The sequence below is a fragment of the Parus major genome, chromosome 21, assembly GCF_001522545.3.
Source record: "Parus major isolate Abel chromosome 21, Parus_major1.1, whole genome shotgun sequence".
In the NCBI taxonomy this organism is placed as follows: domain Eukaryota; kingdom Metazoa; phylum Chordata; class Aves; order Passeriformes; family Paridae; genus Parus; species Parus major.
In genome coordinates, this window is record NC_031789.1 from 2,590,807 (window position 1) to 2,612,436 (window position 21,630).

General features: G+C 45.1%; 1 protein-coding gene across 1 annotated transcript in view; it reads left to right on the plus strand.

Annotated features, from left to right (window-relative positions):
- The window catches only part of CLCN6 (chloride voltage-gated channel 6), a 24,808-nt gene extending 3,305 nt beyond the window's left edge, over positions 1-21,503 (plus strand). Inside the window, exons 2-23 of the mRNA XM_033519317.1 lie at positions 771-830; positions 1,909-1,974; positions 2,464-2,529; positions 3,160-3,226; positions 3,626-3,732; positions 3,960-4,086; positions 4,666-4,733; positions 4,824-4,882; positions 5,514-5,646; positions 6,036-6,149; positions 6,410-6,576; positions 7,438-7,564; positions 7,925-8,051; positions 8,372-8,525; positions 8,620-8,779; positions 8,919-9,025; positions 9,639-9,825; positions 10,214-10,371; positions 11,176-11,332; positions 12,018-12,125; positions 12,514-12,639; positions 13,933-21,503. Coding sequence (XP_033375208.1) covers positions 771-830; positions 1,909-1,974; positions 2,464-2,529; positions 3,160-3,226; positions 3,626-3,732; positions 3,960-4,086; positions 4,666-4,733; positions 4,824-4,882; positions 5,514-5,646; positions 6,036-6,149; positions 6,410-6,576; positions 7,438-7,564; positions 7,925-8,051; positions 8,372-8,525; positions 8,620-8,779; positions 8,919-9,025; positions 9,639-9,825; positions 10,214-10,371; positions 11,176-11,332; positions 12,018-12,125; positions 12,514-12,639; positions 13,933-14,013 — 2,526 coding nt within the window. The 3' untranslated portion in view covers positions 14,014-21,503. The remainder of the gene's footprint in view (positions 1-770; positions 831-1,908; positions 1,975-2,463; positions 2,530-3,159; positions 3,227-3,625; positions 3,733-3,959; positions 4,087-4,665; positions 4,734-4,823; positions 4,883-5,513; positions 5,647-6,035; positions 6,150-6,409; positions 6,577-7,437; positions 7,565-7,924; positions 8,052-8,371; positions 8,526-8,619; positions 8,780-8,918; positions 9,026-9,638; positions 9,826-10,213; positions 10,372-11,175; positions 11,333-12,017; positions 12,126-12,513; positions 12,640-13,932) is intronic.
- Positions 21,504-21,630: the final 127 nt, after the last annotated feature.

Here is a 21,630-nt window from a genome sequence, read left to right on the forward strand (position 1 = left end):
GGCGAGCGGGAGAGCCGCACCCCCGAGGAGCTGGTACGGCCGCCGCCCCGCGCTCCCCCAGTCCCCTCTGACCCCCCACCCCGGGCTCGTGCGTGCTGGCGGAGCCCCTTCAGCCCGGGTCTCGGCCCGGCCCCGCCCGGTTCTGGGGATCGCCTGAGGGCGGGCGCTGAGCGCTGCTGTAGTGTTGGGCCCGGCGCCTCAGGGCGCGGTGTCGGCACCTCGGGGTGCTGCTTCTGGCTCAGTCTCTCCTGCGATGCTCGTCCCGGTGCCACAGCCCGTTCCTACTCCTTTTACTGCCGGGCCTGGTACTCCGCCGCCAGTGCCGGAGCCCCGCGCTGTCCCTACCCCGGCCCGCATTCTTTGTCTGGGCCTCGTATCCCAACCCCTGAAGCTTTTGCTCCTTGCAGCTGTACGGAGGAGTGGTGCTGGCAGGGGCTCTTTCTGAGTCTAGCACTGCAGAGTGCTCTCTTCAAAATTGTTGTCCTGTGCTCCCCTGTAACCTGTTGCTGTGAAAGAAACGGGATGTGGGTTAGGACTTTGTTGTCGGGAGCTCCTGTATACAAGTGATGAGTGTTCTGGGTCAGGGACAAACTGTAAGGTAAGACCCTTTGGCATTACCACAAAGTGGTGATCTGGTAATCTACACTCTCAATTTATAAGCAACAATGGTATAGGACTTCTGCAATTTTGACATTGCTGCCAGTGTTCGTGAACAGCTGTTGATGCATTCATTCCCTTCATGATTTTCCTTTCCTGCATTTGTTTTGCAGACAATCCTAGGAGAAACTCATGAAGAGGAGGATGAGATCCTTCCACGCAAAGACTATGAGGTGGGGAATTAACTAATAACAGCCTAATATTAATATGATAAGAAGTGCAGACGGGTTTTGATCTGTTTGAGTTTATAATAGGGCAGGTACTCAATATGGATCACTAGGTTGCGTTGGCATCAGCAGAAATACCAGGAGTTGCTGTGCTTGCATAGAACTGTTCCTTGTCTTTGTATGTTTCTGGGATGAAGCCCTGTGAGTAGGTTGAATGGCTGCTCTCAAATCAGACTCTTGTTGAGAAAATTCATTTCCAGAGTCTGATGCATTTTCTCACTTCTTCAATGTGAGATTCACAGGCTCTGGTGGCCTTGTTTTCTGGTGACTGTAGAGAGCATCTGTACCTTCTTGGTCACTGTTGCCTTTCTGCTGTCTGTGTTGTCATGCTGGCTCACAGCAGATGTTCCCATATATCAGATTCTGCTGCTTACAGGAGATTTTTGCTTTTTGCATCACTGTATGGTGGCCCTGAAGTATTTAGAGCAGCTGCTGTCACTATGGGTGTCACCAGCCCAGCCTGTTACTGCTTGGCTTGGAAAGGTGAAGATACGGATAGAACTGGTGGAGTTTCATGAGTGTGATTGGGAAACTATTGCTGTTAATGTCCTGCTGTGATAAACTGAAGAATTGATACTGTTCATCTGGAGAGGAGTTCCTAGCTAGTGCTCCTAGCAGTTGCAGTGAGAGGGTGGATATAAAGATCCAGTGTTATCCCCTGCACTGGATTTATACTTTTAAGTGGAGACACTTAAAGAAGTATAAAACTATACAATGTGACCTCTCTAACATAAAGAAATATAAATCAGTTGTGCTTCTGTTTGTTTCCCTGTCTCTCTCAGCTTGAGCAGTGAGAGTTCTTGTTTTCGAAGTGAAAGTTCTTGTCTTTCACTTTGTGATTTTCAGGGTCTGAATGATCAAAATATTTAAAGTTGTTTCCAGGAGTATTTTCTCCTACTGTTGTTTGGATAATCTACTGTGGGGGTAGTAATGACTTCTGTAGTCTTTAACAAGGTCTTCTAGACATACTTTTTTCACCATCTGTTGCAGCTAATTCTCCTAAATTGACCTTTTGGCATTTCAGAGCCTGGATTATGATCGCTGTATCAATGACCCCTACTTGGAAATTTTGGAGAGCATGGACAACAAGGTAGGACCTTGTTCTTTCATAAGTTAAAACTATGGAAATTATCTAGAGAAACTGTGTGTTGGTACTGTTCAAAGCCTTTTTGGATGTGGCTTTGTCACAGCCTGGAATGAGAAGTTTTTCCTGTCCATGAGCTTTAAGGTCCCTTCCAACCCAGGTCATTCTGTGAATGTCATTCCTCCACTGCAGGAAGTTTTATGGTTTTTTTCTTCCTTATGACAGAAATGATACGTGTTCTCCTGGTTTCTCTATTACAAAAAATATTGTGGAGATTATAGATCCCAGCATCTGTTGTGATCCTTAGGTTTAAAGTGAGCAAGATGTTGAGTCTTTCAGTGTCCTATTTTCAATTTGCTGTTGTCACAATCTTCTGTTAATTTATCCTTCTGGCTGTTGAGCTGTTGAGCCTAAACTCACCTTCCAGAAAATCCCTGTTTCTGTGTTGCTTTTATTTTATTTAATTTTATTTTTTTTAATTCTCTTTCCAAACAGAAAGCCCAGAGATACGAAGCAGTGAAGTGGGTGCTGGTTTTTGCTATTGGAGTCTGTACAGGACTGGTAAGGATCGTGCTCTTTGGGGAATGAGGAATATTCAGGAGACTAAGCAGGAATAATTTAGAAGTCAGTGGCTAAGGAGTAAAGAAGAGGAAGCATTCTCTTTCATGGTCATGAGAGCTTAGTAGCTGGAGTTGTCTTCTGGGAATTATAGCATGTTGTGATAGACTATTTTTCAGGAAGCTTTTTCTTTTAGAACTTGCATGGTTTTCTTTTTAAAGTAGTCTGGCATATCCTTGAATTTTGCAAACAGGAAAACTTGTCCAAAGCAAACAACGTAATAAAAAAGGATGACAGTTTATGCCTCAATTAAATGCCAGTTTTCTTCTGTACCCTTAAGTATGTTGAGGGTATTAAAAATGCTGCCAGATTAGTACTTTACTAAGACTACTAATCAGGTGCAGAAGTGCATCTCTTCAGGAATAATTCTAGGATGGATCTGTACCAGTGAGGGAGAGGGAAGAGTTTCTAAAGCTGCTTTACTCTGCACAATGCTTCTTTTGTCTTTTTCATCTTCTGTTCTTCCCTGCTTAAATATTTCTGGTAAAACTAACTAGAGGGTTAACTAGAGGGTGATATTTGTTATTTGTATGTAGAAATTCTTGACATCCAATTCTGTCTTCTTTTTCCCAGGTGGGCCTCTTTGTGGATTTCTTTGTGCGGCTCTTTACCCAGCTCAAGTTTCAGGTGGTACAGAGCTGTATCTTTTACCCTGGGCCTTGCTAGACTCAAGTGACCTTTTCCTTTCTGTTCCTATGTTTTGCTCAAAACAGCTGACTCTCACAATTCTGCCACTGGGCATGTTGTTCATGATTAAGCAAGTTTTCAACTTGCTTATGTAATTCAGCCTTGAAACCAAGAAATGTTTCCAGTATCAGGTACATAGGCAGAGACTGAAAGAATGAGTGGTTTCCCTTCCTCATAATTCAGTATTGAGTTTTGAAAAGGAAACCTGGCTTCCTGACAGGTTGTGTTAGCTGCTCTGGTTGCATTAGGAAGCTCAAGCATGGCTCTTGATGCCAGTGGGAGGCCCAGATATTACCAAGTGATTGTGTGTTGGTGTGGGGAATGTTGTTTTCCTTGACCTTGATCCCTGCAGCGGTGGAGGAATGCACTGAGAAAGGCTGCCTTGCACTGTCCTTGTTGGAGCTGCTGGGGTTCAACCTGACCTTTGTTTTTCTTGCCAGTCTTCTCGTCCTGATCCAAGTAAGACTTAGTCCATTGCTGCTCTTTACACAACTTTCCTTTCCTCTCACACAGTTCCTTGATATGAAATATCCTTGCTAAAAACACTTTCTGCTCCAAAACATCAAACTAGCTTCACAGTGCTATTTGATTTAGCTAAGCAGGGTCTCTTGGTCCCTTGCTCTCTGATGAGATGTTGGTCAGGTATGAAATCAGTGTACCATAATGTCAGTGTTTCTTTTCCTTAGCCTGTAGCAGCTGGGTCAGGAATTCCTGAAATTAAGTGCTACCTCAATGGAGTGAAGGTTCCAGGGGTTGTGCGTCTGCGGACAGTGGTGTGCAAAGCTACAGGAGTGCTCTTCAGTGTGGCAGGAGGTAAGGAGGGCTCTGGTGTGTTGATCTTACTGGGGGAAGGAGTCACTGAAGGAGAATAAATGCTTTCCCTGCTTACATAGGGCACAGAGGGCCCTGTCTTTCCAGTAAAATAATTTTGGTGATTTGTAGCAGAGTCATGAGCCCTGAGTGCATTTATAGAGAATAAACAGAAGGATCAGGACTATGAGGGAAAAAGGTGTTTTTCTGAGTGGGCTAGTCAGATGTGACTCTTTGTGGCAGAATCCAGGAGAGAGACGTGGAATTTTCCAGGACACATTGTCAGGAGCAGCCTGAAGGCAACAGGGCAGAATAACCTGGAGAGTTCAGAGTCCTTGTACCAGTTGTTTTTCAATGATTCCACCCACTTGGAGGCAAAATATCTGCAAGTCTTAACAAACATTTGGGGTTGTTGAGAGAGCAGGAGGTCAGCACCTCCATGTGAGGAGCTGCAGGCTTGGCACACTGAGCTGTGCCATGGCATGGGAGTGGTGGGGCACAGGGCTGATCTCCTCTGGCCTTGTCAGCAAGGGAGGGAGGCAGTGGGGTAAGTGTCTTCCCTCATGAGCCCTGTTTTTCCAGGTCTTTTTGTTGGGAAGGAGGGTCCAATGATTCACAGTGGTGCTGTCGTGGGTGCAGGCTTGCCACAGGTTAGTGCTGGCCTGAATCACTGTCCTGGTCACACTTTTTAAGAGTAAGTTTCCATCTCCTGTGTTTCTAAATCTTTACTTTGTTTGTAGTTCCAGAGCATCTCTTTGAGGAAGATCCAGTTTAACTTTCCCTATTTCCGAAGTGACAGGTACTGTACCCAGGATGTGGAGGAGGGGAGCTGAGGATGAGTGAGCAGACTTCCTCGGGAGAAGGGTGGTGGGCTGGGCTGAACCAGTCAGGTGTTTTATCAGTCTCTTTCTAGAGTTCTGCAGTTATTCTGCAGCAAGACAACACCAGGATGTGACTCTTCCAAGCTGCTCTGATCTTCATGCTCATAGATGTTCTCTTGTGCTGCTCAGCAGATCTCTACCCATTTCAAACCTGTCATGTAGATGGTTGAAAGCTCAGTTACTCACCCCTTCTGATTAGGATATACTACAGAGAAAGCTATTTCTCCTGAATGTGAACAAATTCTTGCCATTTCATCTCTGTAATTCTTCCAAATGACACTGAAGTCCATGGTTTGGGATGGTTCCTCACACACCTGGCAGTTGTGTAGTACCAGAGTTCTGCTCTATGTTTGTACTCTACAGAAAGAGCAAGATGCTTCAGCTTAATGAACAAATGGCAGTGTCTGCCATGGCCAGCTTTGCTCCCAGCTCTCATTCCTGAATCCCTGGGATATATCCACAAATGGGGATGATCTTTTACTTTGCAGAACCTAAGCATCTCCAGAGCTCTAATTTGCTAAACTGAGATTGTTTTTCTCTTCATTTCAGGGATAAAAGGGATTTTGTATCTGCTGGAGCAGCTGCAGGGGTTGCAGCTGCCTTTGGAGCCCCAATTGGAGGCACTCTTTTTAGTCTGGAAGAGGGTTCCTCCTTCTGGAACCAGGGACTTACATGGAAAGTGGTGAGTGATGATTCTGGCTGTCTGTCTCTTCCTTAAGAAGAGGGCTCCCCTTGGTAGGGCTTATCCATGAGGGCATTCAGATTATCCTGTCTCTTCCTGAGCTCTCTTGGCAGGAGGGAGGTTGTATGCTCCATCAGTATTCCAGAACTACTACAGACCAAGGGCAGAGATGAGCCTGGTATTATCTGGAACTGTGGGACAGCTTTAGGCAGCAGATTTAGTGTACCTGGGAGAGAGGGGCTTTTGTGCCTGGCCAGTCTGCAGTTTGAGCTCTTCCACAGTCAGTTCCTTCCCCCAGGCATAAGTCTCAGCAAAGAACTGACTGTACCAATCTTAATTTTGGGAACATTTGTTTTCCCTTTTTTTTGTTTTTTATTCTCCTTTCACAGCTTTTCTGTTCCATGGCTGCCACCTTCACCCTAAATTTTTTCCGCTCTGGGATTCAGTTTGGAAGCTGGGGGTCTTTCCAGCTCCCTGGGCTGCTGAACTTTGGGGAGTTTAAGGTAAGATTTATTGTTACTTCCCCACGCTCCAGTCTTTTCTTAGCCCTGTGTTTCTTCTGTCTGTTAGTTTGGAGGCTTCTTTTGACATGTGTATTTCAGTGGAAGGCACTTGATACTTAGCTGCAATACGTTGATACCCTCAGACAGAATTGTTCCCCTTTAGACTTAGCTACTCAAAATCTCTAGTAATGGAGACAGAAGCATTGGTAGGAAACTGCAGCAATTACTTTAATGCTTTTTTCTACACTTTTCCTCCACAGTGCTCTGAGTCTGATAAGAAATGCCACCTCTGGACAGCTGTGGATTTGGGCTTCTTCATTCTGATGGGGATTGTAGGAGGCCTTCTTGGAGCCACCTTTAACTGCCTGAACAAGAGACTTGCCAAGTACCGCATGCGCAACGTTCATCCCAAGCCAAAGCTGGTCAGGTATATGTGCTCTCTTGAGTTTGCACAGGGATCTCTGCTCCCATAGCAAAAGCATCAGTCTAGAAGTCCCTGTGAGTAGGATTGAAGGAAATCCCAGACTGGTTATTTTGAAAATCACAAAATGAAGCCTACACAGAATTTAAGAGTGAACACAGAAACCAAATATTCCAGTCTCTGTAATTTTTTGATGTTTTCAGTGATACAGAGATAATTGCAGTCCCTCTAATAAGGGCAGTGGAGGGACCTCTTTATAATAAAGGGTGAACAAACCATAGCTTTATCTCCATGCAGGATTTTTTTGCGTCCTTGTCCAAACTGAAGGAATAGCTGATCTCACTTTCATAAATCATGTTGGTTAATTAAATCCACAGTATCTGTGCTATTTAGAGAGGGATCTTCTATGTTATTCTGAAAGTAGCTGTTTGTTTGCTCTAGACATCTCCTAAACACAAAGCTCAGGTTTAAAAAGAAAAAGAAGTGTATTTCAGCAGTTAGAAAAGAGATAGGACTGGGCAGGGTGATGCACAGTCTCTCTATCTATCCTTTGACCCTGTAAAGATGTACAGAACATTGTTTCCATGTGAACAGCCTCATTACTGAACCCTGGGGCTTTTCATGTGTGACTGCTGTGTGTTCTCTGGGCAGAAATAGCTTCTTTTTGGGGCAAGCAATTAAAAAGGGGAGCTAAGGCAATCCCTGGGAACCAAGTCATAATTCAACTTGATTTGCTGTGTCCCTTGTTCTGATGCTAAGCTACAGTGACTGCTGCTTCTTGCAGCCTTATCAAAGTCATTTGAGAACTGGGAATAGGTTACAGTGCTGAGTGTGGCTTCAATGTATGGTTTGTGTTGTGTCTTTCAGAGTCTTGGAGAGCTTGCTTGTGTCACTGACCACCACCGTCACGGTCTTTGTAGCCTCCATGGTTCTGGGGGAATGCCGGCAGATGTCTTCCAGCAGGCACAGTGGCAATGACACCCTGAGCCTGCAGGTGAGAGATTCTTATGTGAAGATTTTATTCCCTGTCATATTGTTCACCCTGCAGAGAAGCACAGGCATGTAATGAGCTTTTGACAGCATGCAGTACATAACAGAACTGCAGTGAGAGCCCATGGAGGGCTGCAGGAGCTTAGGGTAATAATGAAAGCAACATTGTGCTTTTATAAAAAGCAACTCAGGCTCTGAGTCAAGGAGCCCATTGATGTTGCAGGCCCTATGTCTGCTATTGATGTTTGAACTTGCCAAAGCAAGGCTAACAGTAACAGAAGTGTTATTCCCATTCTGCCCAAAGGCTAATGGAGGAGACAGCGAATTCTAAAATTTTATTTGTGTCTTTTGTGTCCTGCATTAGGATATATCAGAGGATGTGAATTCAAGCATCAAAACTTTTTTTTGCCCAAATGAAACATACAATGACATGGCCACGCTCTTCTTCAACCCTCAAGAGTCAGCTATCCTGCAGCTTTTCCACCAGGACGGTGAGTACTTAGAAGAGACTGCCTCATTCCACACTTGAGCTTCAGAGCTTCATCTTACCTGAAACAACACCACAAGGCTAGGAGCATCTTCAGGCCTTCATGGTTCTGGAGGACTGCTAGTACAACTGGTGAAAGTCTCCTTTATGGGAAGAAAGGCCTGCTTTTCCTCTCTTTTCACTTACTCATTGTCTGTGTGTTTGGACTGGGAGGCTCAGTAGCAGTTGTGAGATGAGCCTGCTATGAGCTGAGGGGTAGATGGTGCAAGACTCTATCTTGGACAGACCTGTACCCCTTTAGTCATGATTCTTCTTGTGTTGCAGGTACTTTCAGCCCAGTCACCCTATCCCTGTTCTTCCTTCTCTATTTCTTACTCTCCTGCTGGACATATGGGATCTCTGTGCCCAGTGGTCTGTTTGTACCATCACTGCTTTGTGGGGCTGCCTTCGGACGCCTGGTCGCCAACCTCCTCAAAAGGTGCATCAAGTGTGCGTGTGAGGGATGTGCTGCAGGTGCACCATGAGCTCTCAGGCAGGTTTTTCTAATCTGAGGGCTCTGTGCTTTGCTCTAGCTACATTGGCCTGGATCACATCTACTCAGGAACCTTTGCACTGATCGGGGCAGCAGCATTCCTGGGAGGAGTGGTCCGCATGACCATCAGCCTGACTGTCATCCTCATCGAGTCCACCAACGAGATCACCTATGGGCTCCCCATAATGATCACCCTCATGGTGAGTGCAGGGCCTTAGCTCTGGCTTGCTGCAGATTGCTTGAACATGTGCTGGCCCTGAATCTTCGTTACTTCCAGGGCTGTCATAAGCCAAGAAGTCTTGGAACAACAACTCAGTAGACCTTGTGTTTGCCATGCAGGTAGCCAAGTGGACAGGAGACTTTTTCAACAAAGGCATCTATGACATCCATGTGAACTTGCGAGGAGTGCCTCTTCTGGAGTGGGAAACAGAGGTGGAAATGGATAAGTAAGGCTGCTCCTCATGGCCAGGCTGTGGGTTAGAGTTTGTGATGGGGATTCTTGCTCAGAAATGCTTTAATGCAGGAGGATGATGCTTCATCTCCAACGAACCTGGTTGCTCTGAGGAGCAATTGTGAGGGCTGCTGTGAAAGGACTTGTGCACCAGGCCTGCAGCAGGGAAGAGATGCTGAAGCCCTTTCTGAGGGGGTGGATGGATGTAAATCTGCAGGGTGCATTTGGGAGGTTCAGCAAGAACTTTGTGAAAACATTCCATTGGACTTCCCTTCTTGTGGAATGTCATCTTCTTCCCACCTGTTGTTTCTTCCCAGTAGTGTTTAGAAACATTATTATAAATTAGAACATTCTACCTTTCCTCTAGTGCATTACTGATACAATGTTTTGTTATAAAAAGAAAATAAATTTAAAAAATCAGATGTGCCATCACTGCTGATACCACAGTAAAGGTGAACATACAGGTAAAAAAGGAGCTATCAGAACTTAACTGCAGCAGATTCCTTCAGGATCTTGTTTAGGGACTGGTTTGTTTCCATGTTTGTTCATCACCAGCCTTCTGTCACTGTTGTGATGCATGCAGCAATCTTGGATTTCTGTTTCTTCAGACTACGAGCCAGTGACATCATGGAACCCAACTTGACCTACGTGTACCCACACACCCGGATCCAGTCCCTCGTTAGCATCCTGCGCACGACTGTCCATCATGCCTTCCCTGTGGTGACAGAGAATCGGGGCAATGAGAGGGAGTTCATGAAGGGAAATCAGCTGATAAGTAACAACATCAAATTCAAGGTAAAGGGTTGCTTGTTTGATAGGTTGAAGAGTAGAGAGCTTTGTTTTGCTGTAGTTATTTAGGCTTTTGGGCAGAATTCAGGTCAGAGATAAGCACCTACTGCAATACAAAATTTTTAAGAACTCCATTCCATTCTCTGGGTGATGGTAGAGACAAAAGAGTGGGGTGCATTCCTAAGAGGACAAAGTAATCTGTTTAACATAGACATGGAAACGTTTGGATTTGTTACTGAATTGCACAGTCCTATTGGCTGTTATTGCAAGTCCTGCAGCAGCAGTGGCTAATGAACATGTTATGTGGTGGCACAAAGCTATGACCTAATAGTTCATAGTCATTCTTGGATAATTGTTGACTTGCTTAGTGACTATGTGAAAATTTTGTATCCAGAAATCCAGCATCCTCACCCGAGCTGGAGAGCAGCGCAAGCGTAGCCAGTCCATGAAATCCTACCCTTCGAGTGAGCTGAGGAACATGTGTGATGAGCACATAGCAACAGAGGAGCCTCCTGAAAAGGAGGATCTGCTGCAACAGATGCTGGAGAGAAGGTGAGGTCCTGGTAGGCACAAATGTATGGAAACAGGGTTTCTCCATATGTTGAGATGTATTGTAGAGAGTGTTTCGTACAGTCTCTTTTGTTTCATATGTCAGTGGAGACAGTGCTGGTGTCCATGTTTTAGAAGTGATTTGTCAGGTCTGAGGAGCCAGTGCTGTGGCTCACACCTGTGACTAATCCCAGGCAAGTGGGTTGATTATGTCCAACTTCTTACATTTCCTTCAAACACCTATACAGACATATTTCCTGGAGAGGATGGAGTACGTGGGAAGATCTCTGTAGAAACCAATGTCCTCTTGTCTGCAAAAACGTGAGAGCTCTGGAAATCTCACTTAATCCCAGCTAATGACCTGGTGCCATGATACTGATCCCATGATTACTTTCTGGTGACTGGGCTGAGTCAGGCTTGCCTTGCTGTTACTTCCATGCAGAAGCACAGTCTAGTGGATAATTTCCTAAGTCAGTGATAGTGACTTTCATGAATGGCAGCATCCTGACCCTGACATTTTGCCAGATGCTTCAGCTTTTATTAGAATCTGAGTAATTTGGCCCTGAAAATTGCTTTAATAGCAAATGATTTGAAATTGAGTTAGGAGACTGTCCTGTTCTGCTGCTCTGACCACTTAATGGCTCTTGACCCTTCTCTCCTATTTTTTTTTTGTGGATTGAAGACTTGCTTGTCCCTACCAAGAGTCCCTGAAATGTTCAGGAGAAAGCTGCAAAGAGCTGAAATAGCTGCTCTTTTGGGAGTTGGGGTATGTGAAGCTTGTAACACATGGTGTTTAATCCATCACAGATACACTCCTTACCCCAACCTGTACCCTGACCAGTCTCCCAGTGAGGAGTGGACCATGGAGGAACGCTTCAGACCTTTGACCTTCCATGGCTTGATCTTGCGCTCACAGCTGGTCACCCTTCTTGACCGGGGGGTTTGCTACTCCGAGAGCCAGTCGGTGAGTCTTCCTCTTCAGGAATTGCAGCAGAGACATCCCTGTCTTCTCAGCTGAGGGAACAATATTCATGGGCTGCCAAAAAGAATATATCTAGTTTTACACTTTAAGGAATGCATGTCTGTTCTAAAAGTTGCAGACAGGTAATGTGAATTCACTCTTGCAGCTCTTAGCGTAAAGGAAGTTGAAAATATCCCTAGGGAAAGGACAGCCAGTGTTGAAAAAGTAATCCAGCAGACTCATTTGTTTCATGAAGATACAAAGAATATAAGATATGAATCTATGGCATAAAGATATGCAGAACTGGAGAATAGAGGGCAGATATTAAATGCAAACAGAGCAGCCAGCAGTATATACTGTGTGTTTTACTGCTGTGTGAAGAGGTCTTAGCAGAACAATGTCAGCTGTGTCACTGAGATCAGTGAGAGTATCTGAGGCCCAGCTCCCACAAGGCTGGTTTCTGCTGCCCTCCAGTGTCGAGTGTAGATTTGTCAGAGGTTGGGGAGCAGGTCCATTCTCTATCAGCTAAAAGTCTGCATAGGTTTGGGTAACAGCACTTCTGGAGAAGGTGGATGTGGGTGTGGGAGGAGGAGATCTGGGGAAGCAATTAGGGAGCGTGGTTTGCTGTGCTGCTTGCATTGTCTGGAATGGTGACACATGAGTTCATTGGGGTTTCTTTCAATTGCAGAGTGCAAGTCAGCCCCGTCTGTCCCACGCAGAGATGTCAGAGGATTATCCCCGCTATCCAGATATCCATGATCTGGACCTCACATTGCTGAACCCTCGTATGATAGTGGTAAGATATGCACTGCAGTGTGACAGTGTCTTCTAATACATATTTACAACTACAAACATTGAGAGCATGTTTGATACACTCTTTGGTGCAGTGACCAACATCCTGTGCTCCTCAAGCACTCAGCCTTCTCTGCATGTGGAAATCCTCTGCTATGAGGTAACAGTGTCCATTTGTGCTTTACTTCTAAAATAAGGTGTTGCCTGTCCAATGCTTCTCAACAAACCAAACCAAATTAGTGTCATATTAGTGCAGAAATAGAAGATGACCACAGTCAAATACTCTGTCCAGGCATCAGTGCTGTGGAGGACTTGTAGGAGTTGCTTGTTAATGATTCCCAGAAACAGTGAAAATGCCTCTGGTAAATAACATGATGGTTTTTCTTTCTTAGGATGTCACCCCATACATGAACCCATCACCCTTTACTGTCTCTCCAAATACTCATGTGTCACAAGTCTTCAACCTGTTCAGGACAATGGGACTCAGGCATTTACCAGTTGTGAATGCAGTTGGAGAGGTGAGTCCTTGTCTTGTCTTCGCAGAGCAAGGAAGCCACAGTATTTGTGCAACGTTTTCCATCTTTGGGACAATTCAAATCTTTTCTAACATCAAACAGAAATGCTTTAAAGAGATCAGAATGTAATTTTTTTAGGGCCATGAAGGCTTGATTACTGTGACTGTTGCCATCTTTTGTGTCCTAGCCTGCTTCCCCTTTACCTGCAAAGAGCAGGACGTGCATCTCTCCTGTCTCAGAAGCTCTGTGTGGGACAGAAGCTGTCCCATTTTCATATCTGTTGAGAGGCCTTGAACTCATCAGAAGTTACTAATTTGCCTTTCCTTTCACAGCTTTATTCAAAGCCAGGAGCAAAATTTCCTGTATGTTGGGGCAAGAAGTTTTTCTGTAGGAAGGGAGTTGTATTCTGTTCCTACTCAAAGGAGCAGCAAAGCAAAGCAGTGTTTAAATGGTTTGTGCTTGGCTCACTGTCCTTGTCTCTGCCATCTACAATGCTCAGGAACAGTCAGTAGATGTCAGCAACCTCCTATAACCACAATGAGGAACTGTTTCCCTTAAGCCTGACCTGGTCTGTGTAAGGCAGCACTGCTTTTTCTGCCTCAGGGTTCCCCATAGTTACTCTGCAAGGCCTGTGAGTTGCAAACAGGAGATGTTGGCTTGTCCCATTTTAGTACAATATGCTCTTGCAGTACTAGAGAACAGCCTAGTTCTAAAATCTATCCATGTGTAAAATCAGTGGGGTGTTTCATCAGCTGAAACAAGTGGTTTGACTGCATCCACAGCAGGCTGGGAGAGGGTCCCTTTTGACATCTGCCAGTGTGCAGTCACCTCTTAGCTAGAATTGGCCTTTAGAGCTTCCTTGAATGTATCTGATAGGAGCTATCTGAAGTCATGCCATGTGGAATACGAGAAATGTCTTGAATGAAGCCCTAAAAGACAGCTTTGTTATTTCCAACTGCAGTTTTCACTTCCTGAAGGATTTTACATCCTTATGCCATCTGACATGGAAATGATTTCCCTTCCTGCTGGTGCCAGACACCATAACAGTGGTTACACTGTTTGGGTGTAGTTAAATCAACATCCTTGCCTGGAGAGTAAATGTTGGGAGAGGGGAGGGACTTTGTTTCTGTGAATTTCAACTTGAATCCACTTTAACTCAGCATTGGTCAAGAACTGCTTTCAGGTTTCCTCCTTTTGGGGTGTTGAAAAGAACGACCACTTCATTATGGATGTCTCTTAGTGATGCATCTCTGATATTGACTTTTATCTTTTCTTCCTCTTTTCTTCCTGTTTAAGGTTGTTGGGATAATCACTCGGCACAACCTGACCCATGAATTCCTGCAGGCAAGACTGAGACAGCACTATCAGACCATTTGATGCCCCTGCCCCTCTGTCAGTGTGGCTTCCTCCCTCCTCCAAGCCTGCACACACGCTCGCATTCTGCTTGGGCCGCACCAGGCCCAGGACTCGCCGTTCGGCTTCTCACATGCATATCAAGCCTGGGGAACTGGAAAACATCTTGCTTGCCAGAGAATTAGAGGAGCTGCCTGAGCCCAGAGCTGTTGATTGGCCTCAGGCACATGGTTTGACAACTCTTGATCCAGGTGTTTTCTTCCCCTGTCCCCCAGTTATCTCCTTCCATCAGATGTTGTCCTGACACTGCGTGTTCTGCCGTTTTGTTTTGGGCTTTTCTGGAGAGTTGGAAAAAAGAACCATTTCCCTCCACTGCCCTTACTCTGGGCAAAGAACTGCAGCATCTTTCCCTTCCTCCTGTATGTCTCCCTTTTCCTCTTCCTCCCTTGTTCCTGCAACTGTTGCCTTATTTGTGTGAGAAGGCGGTTGCTGTCACCGCTGAGAGGAGATACTGAAGTTTGCAGATATCAAGTAGCTGCTCTGGAGGGTGGTTTCTTGCAAAAGCAGTATTTAAAAATCCAGCATTTTGGAAATACACCTGTCTTTGCAAGACAGGCATACTTCTTTTCTATATATATATCCTTTGCCCATGTTTTCTCACTCTGGATTCATTAATTTCTGTCCTTCTTTCATGAGGAAGTGTTTCTTCTGTGATGTTTTTGACAGCAGATGACTTTTGAGAGCAGCTCAGCAGATTTGGAGTTCAAAATGGTTACATTTCAGTTACTGTTTTGGTTTATAAATGTTTAATACATTTGCAAAGCATCTCAGAGAAAGGGATATCTCTTTCCTGTTAGCTGTTGATATTTCCCTGTAGGAGACTGTTCTGAGATGCTTGGTGGCACTCCACTTTGACATTCCTGCATTTCTTGGCATTTGTAGGCACTTTGTCCTTGCACTGCTCAAACAGTGAGAGCCTGGTGCACCTTTCCAGCTGGAGTCAGAGACCAGGGAACTCCACATCCTGAGAGCATGGAGAAGTGTTGCTGGAGGCAAATAGAACTGACAGTCTCTGGGCTTGGTTGAGTTATCTCTGTGTCATGAAGGAACTGCTGTAGTTTCAGGCTGCCATAAGGAGGGATACTTAGTGCTGGTGACTAAGGCAGGATCTCCTACAGGTGATAAGTGGGGCTGTCTGTGCTCTAAAAATGTTTGGGATAATGTTTGCAACCCATAAGGGTAAAATCAGCACTTAGGAACCAGTTGGAGCCAGTTCAGTGCTTTAGCAGGTACCATCCTGGCCAGCACCTGTATTGTTCCAGCAGGTACCTGCCCTCCTGAGTTCTGTGTGCAGATAACCCTCAGTGGGAAGCCAGTGCTGTGCCTCAGGGACTGCAGAGCTGATTGGCTTGATAAAGCACAGAGCATTCTCTCAGCCAAGATCCTGGGACAAGTTACATGGGGAATGTATTCCAGAAAAGCTTCTACTTCAGCCTCTGAGCCATCCAGTTAACCTGTTGTCTGCCATAAGGAGCTGCTTAGGTGGGAATTGGGACAGAAGAAAGGCAATTGTTGATTTTCTCTGTTTCCTTAGAGAATAGGAGTTGGCATCAGCTACTACTCTTGATTTGTGAGTTCTTTCCCTTTAAGTAGAGTAAGGATGTTTGTTCTGTCAGGATAGTCTCTGCAGGTGTTGTCTAAAATGCCTTTTCCCTGAGCTCTGGTCTTACACTGAGCTATCCCAGGAACCTTCCAGCACCCATTTGCACTCCCTGAAGTTGGACTCTACATTTGAAATATGCTTATGTTAGGCTACCTTTCATTCAAAAGATTTGTGCTCCTGAGTAGTTACGAATCGTAGCAATCCTGTGGGATTTTGTGGGATTTCAGATCACTCATGTGGAATTGGCAATCCTGTACTGTTAGAGCACCTGTCAAGAATGCCCTGTGTCCCCCCATGACAAATGTTTTTCCTCTTGCTCATGTTGAGTGTGTGTGGAAGGGAGGGATCCTCTTCCTGCACATGAATAAGGCTCCTTAGGTTGTTTGCCATGAGCTGGTCCTGTTTTATTTCTTTACACAAGCAGCAGGGTATTTTGCTGCAGGATGTCTTTGCTGCTGAGGCTAGAGTTGGTCAATTCACACAAGTCAGGCTGGAGAATCTTGTTGAGGTTTTTCTGGGCACCAGATGCTTCCCCAAGTACCTGTTGGCAGCACTGTCTGCCCTGCCTGGGCATCTTATTCAAATGTTTCAGCTGGAAAACACACCCTTTCATTCTTTCAGTAAAGAAATTTTCAGTGAGGATGGTGGGTGACCCTGTCAGCTGCTTTAAAGGGAAATCTCAGTGTCCAGTTACTATTCTGTAGCCTGCAGAAGAGGAATTTCAAGTTCAGCTGACATTTGGAGATTCAGCATTTCTCTTCTGATGAGGACTGATGCCAAGGAGCTTGTGTTGAATCAGTCTTTTTCTCACACTTCAGTTACTTAATTCCCTTCTTACAACACACTACTTCTACCCTGGCTGTAGTTGCTTAGTGATTTATCAAGAAACTTACTCTAACATAGGTGCCTGTAACATTTTAACAGAGCAACACTAAGGGAAAGATAACCCAGAACTGGGTTTGTTCTGATGGCAAGGTTAGGGGCTTAGTCTGGGGCCTTCTCCCTTGCCTCGTGGTTTCCTGTGCAGTGTTAATTATGCAGTTTTGAATTATTATTTACTATTATTAATTACTGTGAACCATTCCAGTGGTAGCAACTTACCTTTCCATTTGTGGTTTTTTTTTTGCACTGTTTTTTGTTATGAAATGATGTAAGCTAATTCCATGGTGTGTGTATATAAATTGTATTTTTTTTAAATTTGTATGAATATATTTTTATTTGAACTATGGCACTTGGGAAGTATTCATGTAGCTGTAACATGTCTGAGAGTAAAATGTTTGTGTGTCTCCTTCAGCACTTTCAAGGCCTTTTGATGTTTCTAGTATTGTTTTATTTTTGCCCTTTATGATAATAAAACTAGTAGAACATGGCAACATCCAAGAGAATGATTTGAAGTAGTTGAGTAGCTGCTGTTTGTGAGTTGTGTGGATCTAACAGTTTGTGCAGAAGGTGCCCTGAGCCAGGCAGAGGAATGGCTGTGATCCATTAGGTTGTGACCACTGGAGTTCCACATTCTCACAGCAGCTGTTTCAAAGGAGGGAATTGCCATGTTTGATAAGGAGATAAACTGTGCACATTGTGCTGCTTTTCTTACCTGGGAACTCACCTTCCTCCCAGTAAGTTTATGAAAGAGGTTTAGACTACAGTGTGGCACCTCTTGTTTTACCTCTCCAGGATGTGAAATATCTTAATTCCATCTTTAATGTTTATTTAATTTGTGGCTCTCTTTCCTGCTGTGTCCTGCTGTCTGCCTTACAGAAAAGAATTTGTGACAATTTTTGAGTTTTCATCACATGCTTACAGGCAAAAAATACAAGTCTTTGAGCACTGGAGAAATAATCTGACCCAAAAAGCTCGCTGCCTTTCCATGTTTCTGTGCATCAGGGGGCTGTGTTTGCACAGGATGCACTTGGTAGCTTTCTGAGGCTCTGTAACACAGAGTTAGCCAGCAGCTTGTCTGCCTCCTGCCCTCTGGCTCTCCCTTGGTGGGTATCTCATGCCAGGGAAAGCCTGAGTTAGGTAAAACCATCTCTTGGGAGGGAATGGCAGAAAATCTGATTTGAGGAGCTGAAGAAGTGCCACAGTGGTCTTAACTAAGCAAGGAATAGGAGGGATACCCCAGCAGGGTTAGGAAGGAGTCATCAGGAGAAAGGGCTGGGGGAACTGCTGAAGCTCTGTGCTGCCTTTGGTCATAAATGCAGCAGCACAGGAGGGAATGGGAGAGGTTTATAGACTTGTTGAGTCCAACCACGTGTCATTGTCCCTGTAATGACACACTGGGGCCCTAGCAGAAAAAAATTATTGGTATCCAGTGAGATTATTATTATTTTTTAAATTTTTGCTTTGCTAGCAGGATACAAGCTGCCTCTTCAGTGTGTGTGCATCCTCACAGGCATGTGCATTCCCAGTTGTGATCATGCAGCAAGGTGCTGGAAGGAACAGAGGATGGCTGCCCAGAGCTTTGGCTGTTGCAGGGGTGGAAGGAGAGAGTGAAGCTGCTCTTCTTGTCCAGGGTGCTGAAGGGCTTTTCAGTGGCAGTGGGACACACTCAGCCTCCTCTACATCCACTGCTCAAATGCAGTCTGAAAAGGATTCCTGGGAGCTGGGATGAGACATCAGTGAGCTCCACTGCTGTCTGGGAAGGAAGGGGAGCCAGTCAGTGAGGTCTGGAGATTGAGATCATGGTTTAAAAGTGAGCAGGATGACCCTTTCTCCAGGCTGCTTCAATTCCTGTATGGACTATGTATGGTTTAACACACATCTTACTGATCCTCTAAGCATTTTGGAGCTGAGACTGGAACCCCTATATACAGTTTCAGTAGAAAACAATACTGTGTTGAAAACTTACGACAAACAGATCAGACATGACAACTCTGAGACCTTTGTTGACTCCCCCAGCAGCTTTTTGTTGCCTGTATCAGCAGAGAGAATATCTCTCTGGGATGGCTGAATTAACACACCAGTTTTATCTTTCCTTTCTATCCTCCCAATTCCCAGCATGACTGGCCTGACTCTAGCTGCCTTCTGTTTTCATAAACTTCTCCTCCTCCCCACTCTGCTCTTTAAGTACAGGATTGTGCTGGTTTTCCAAGAGAGCAGTCAGGAGAAATTCTTACAAATCTTCCTTCCTTCCCACATAAAAGTGCAGGACACACTTATCAAGCAGATGTCAATCAGCAAAGGCCTTTGGGGGCCAAGATTCAGGGGAAGTAAATCAAGCAAGCTGGCTGCAGCCAGATTGGGATGTGACCTGGCACAGCTCCACGTCTCCCTGCAGCACTGGAGGATGTGTGCCCTGGACTTCACACAGGATTTCTTAGAGAAACCCAGCAGTGCTGACAGCTCCTCTTGGCAATCTTGCCTCCCAACTTGGATTCCAGTGGAAGCATTTGGTTTAGTGAGAGGCTGGATAGGGATAGTGCAGTGTCTGAGGAGGCAAAGAAATCATTAAATCTAATTTGCAAATATACCCCATACCAAGCAGACCCCTATTCCAAACAAGGCTCATGCCTTACAGAGTGCATGGAGCACACTAATGGAATTACTGTTTCAGAAACCAAAGCAAAGCAAGCTGCTGAATTATGCAGGGCCCATCATGGGTACTGTTAGGAAGTTAGAATGAAGTCTGGCAGGGCAGGAGGTGGCAAATGTCACTGTGGAGGGTGTTAGCCTGGTCTGTCCCTGGTCCTACAGGGATATTTCTTCATTTACATGATGGCTGTTCCCAGGATTGTTCCCTGCTCTCTCTGATCCAGCTCTCATAGCAACAGTGGCAACTTTTTTTCATCCTTAGGGGTGATGTTTGCCTGTAGAGCTGATCTCTGTCCAGTTTCTCCCATTCAGCTTTTCCCAGTGCTTACTCCTGAGCGCAGCACTATTCTGACCTGGCTGTGAGATTTCCCTGAGGGTGCTTTACAGCTCGGTGTGTGTATGGGAGTAGCAGTAAAAATCCAGTCAGAAATGCTTTTTTCCTCGATTGCTTACCCTCAATTAGGTTCTCCCAGACCTCAGGGTCTATTAACATACTGTCTGCAAGCCAATACAGACTTGTTCCACCAGGAACTGGCTTGCTGTTAATACTGGACCCACCTGGCTTTAGGTCAGGCTGCATTATTGCCTCTTCTTGCCATTTTTAGCACATTCCACTGAACTAATCAGTGTTTTGTGCCTTGAGGGGCTGACAGGGAGGGACAATTTACAGTGTCTGTGCAAGTTGTGCTTGACTGGGTAAAATTCAGCTCCAGCAAGAGCTATTGTTAGTTATTGTTATTGTACATGAATTGTTTCTACTTTCAGCAGCACAGGGGAAGTCAGGCTGTTTCCCACTGCTGGTGTGGAGGGATCCATCTGCATGTTCCCATCGTGCTGCAGTGGGTGTGTTTGGAAAGCCTTTTTTAGAAGACAAAGCTCCATTGTCCCCACAAGGGCTCCCCAAAGGCTGACTTCACACCCCCTTGATCTGTGAAATTGCTTAAATGCAAAGTCACTGTAGCTTTCACTGCAGAGATTTCCCATGGATACTGCTGAGAATCTTAACCTGGGTATTTATTTATTTTTCTTTCAGGGAAATCTGTGTGGACACTATTCCACAAAGTATTTTATCTGTAGCTGGTGCTGCTGGAAGGAGAGGATTTATATGACACTGTGGTTTCCTGTTGGAGTGCAGCAAAATTATTCCCTCAGATTGGACTTCTGCCCTTCTTCCCTAGGAAAGAATCCCAAGGCCCAGTGTGGAGAGGAGCACACAGATCCCTCTTGGAGCCCATGTCAGCAGTACAGGCAGTGACTGGGAGGGTGTCAGAAATGTGATGTGTGACATGAGCCCCAGTTAAGTGTTGCAGCAGCCTTAGCTGTGACTGGCCCTGTGCAGGAGGAGTGTGCTCTTGAGTTTACCCTTTCCCTGGAGCTGTGGTGCCTGAGAGCTGTTGTCAGCAGCTCTGGAACACCCCTTCCATACCTTATCCTCACCAGGTAGCATTTCTGTCCCCAGGTGCATTTGCATAAGCAGAGTCAGAATTGGACTGTCCCAGCTGAGTCTGGCCTGGTGCTGCCTTCTTAAGCCCTGAACAAGCTTCTCAGGGTACTCAGGTACATGGGAATGAGACTGGGAATGCCCTGAGATTCTGGGAATGAGGCTCATGAGGTGCTCAAAATAACACAGTCCCTAGCAGTACGTGCAGTCACTCACAGGACAGTTGTGTTGAGCCAGGCTCGATGCCATTGCCAGGGCTCACATGGGGATCCAAGCCCTTTGTTCCTTGGGATGCTGACTGAATGTGTTTTTGGCAATATTACCCTCTTTGGTGGGCTACTAGAATATGTTTTGGGTCAAATTCAGCTCCTAGGTGTGAAATCTAGCAACTAAGGTTAAATAAATCTCAATGAGACTTCTAGTGTTGCCGTTAGCTGTGTTAGAAGAGCTTTGTGAGGAGCCATTCCCAGAAAGTGATAAATGTTCTGTACAAGCTGCAGTGTAGTTAAGTGATCCCACCTGCCCTCTCATGAGGAACATCATGATAATATTCAAACCCTTTGAGGAACCTTCAAGAAATTCTGGGAATCAGCATCTCAGCCAGGTGCAGAGTGAGACAAGACACAGTTAATGATGTATCTTTCTGTTGATGCTCGTAACCTTTATTTGGTCACTGCTAGAAAACAGATACAATTAATTCCCTTTCCTCCCTCTGGATATTTTAAACTTGTGGAGTGTTATGATTTCATTTATTTCTTTTCATGTAACTTTAGCTTACATGAAGCATTTGTGGCAGTTCCCCTGACTGAATAATCTAAATCAGCAAAAGGACTCTCTTATTACTGAAACCCTGTCTATAGGAGGACTTGTGATGATCTTTTAATGTTGTTTTTTTTCCCCCTGCTAACCTATTAGCATTTTACTGCAGAGGAAAAGCCTCTAGTCAAAAACTCATTTTCATTTTTACCAAGTTGATGCTTTCTCTGTCTCATGTAAGATCCAGGCT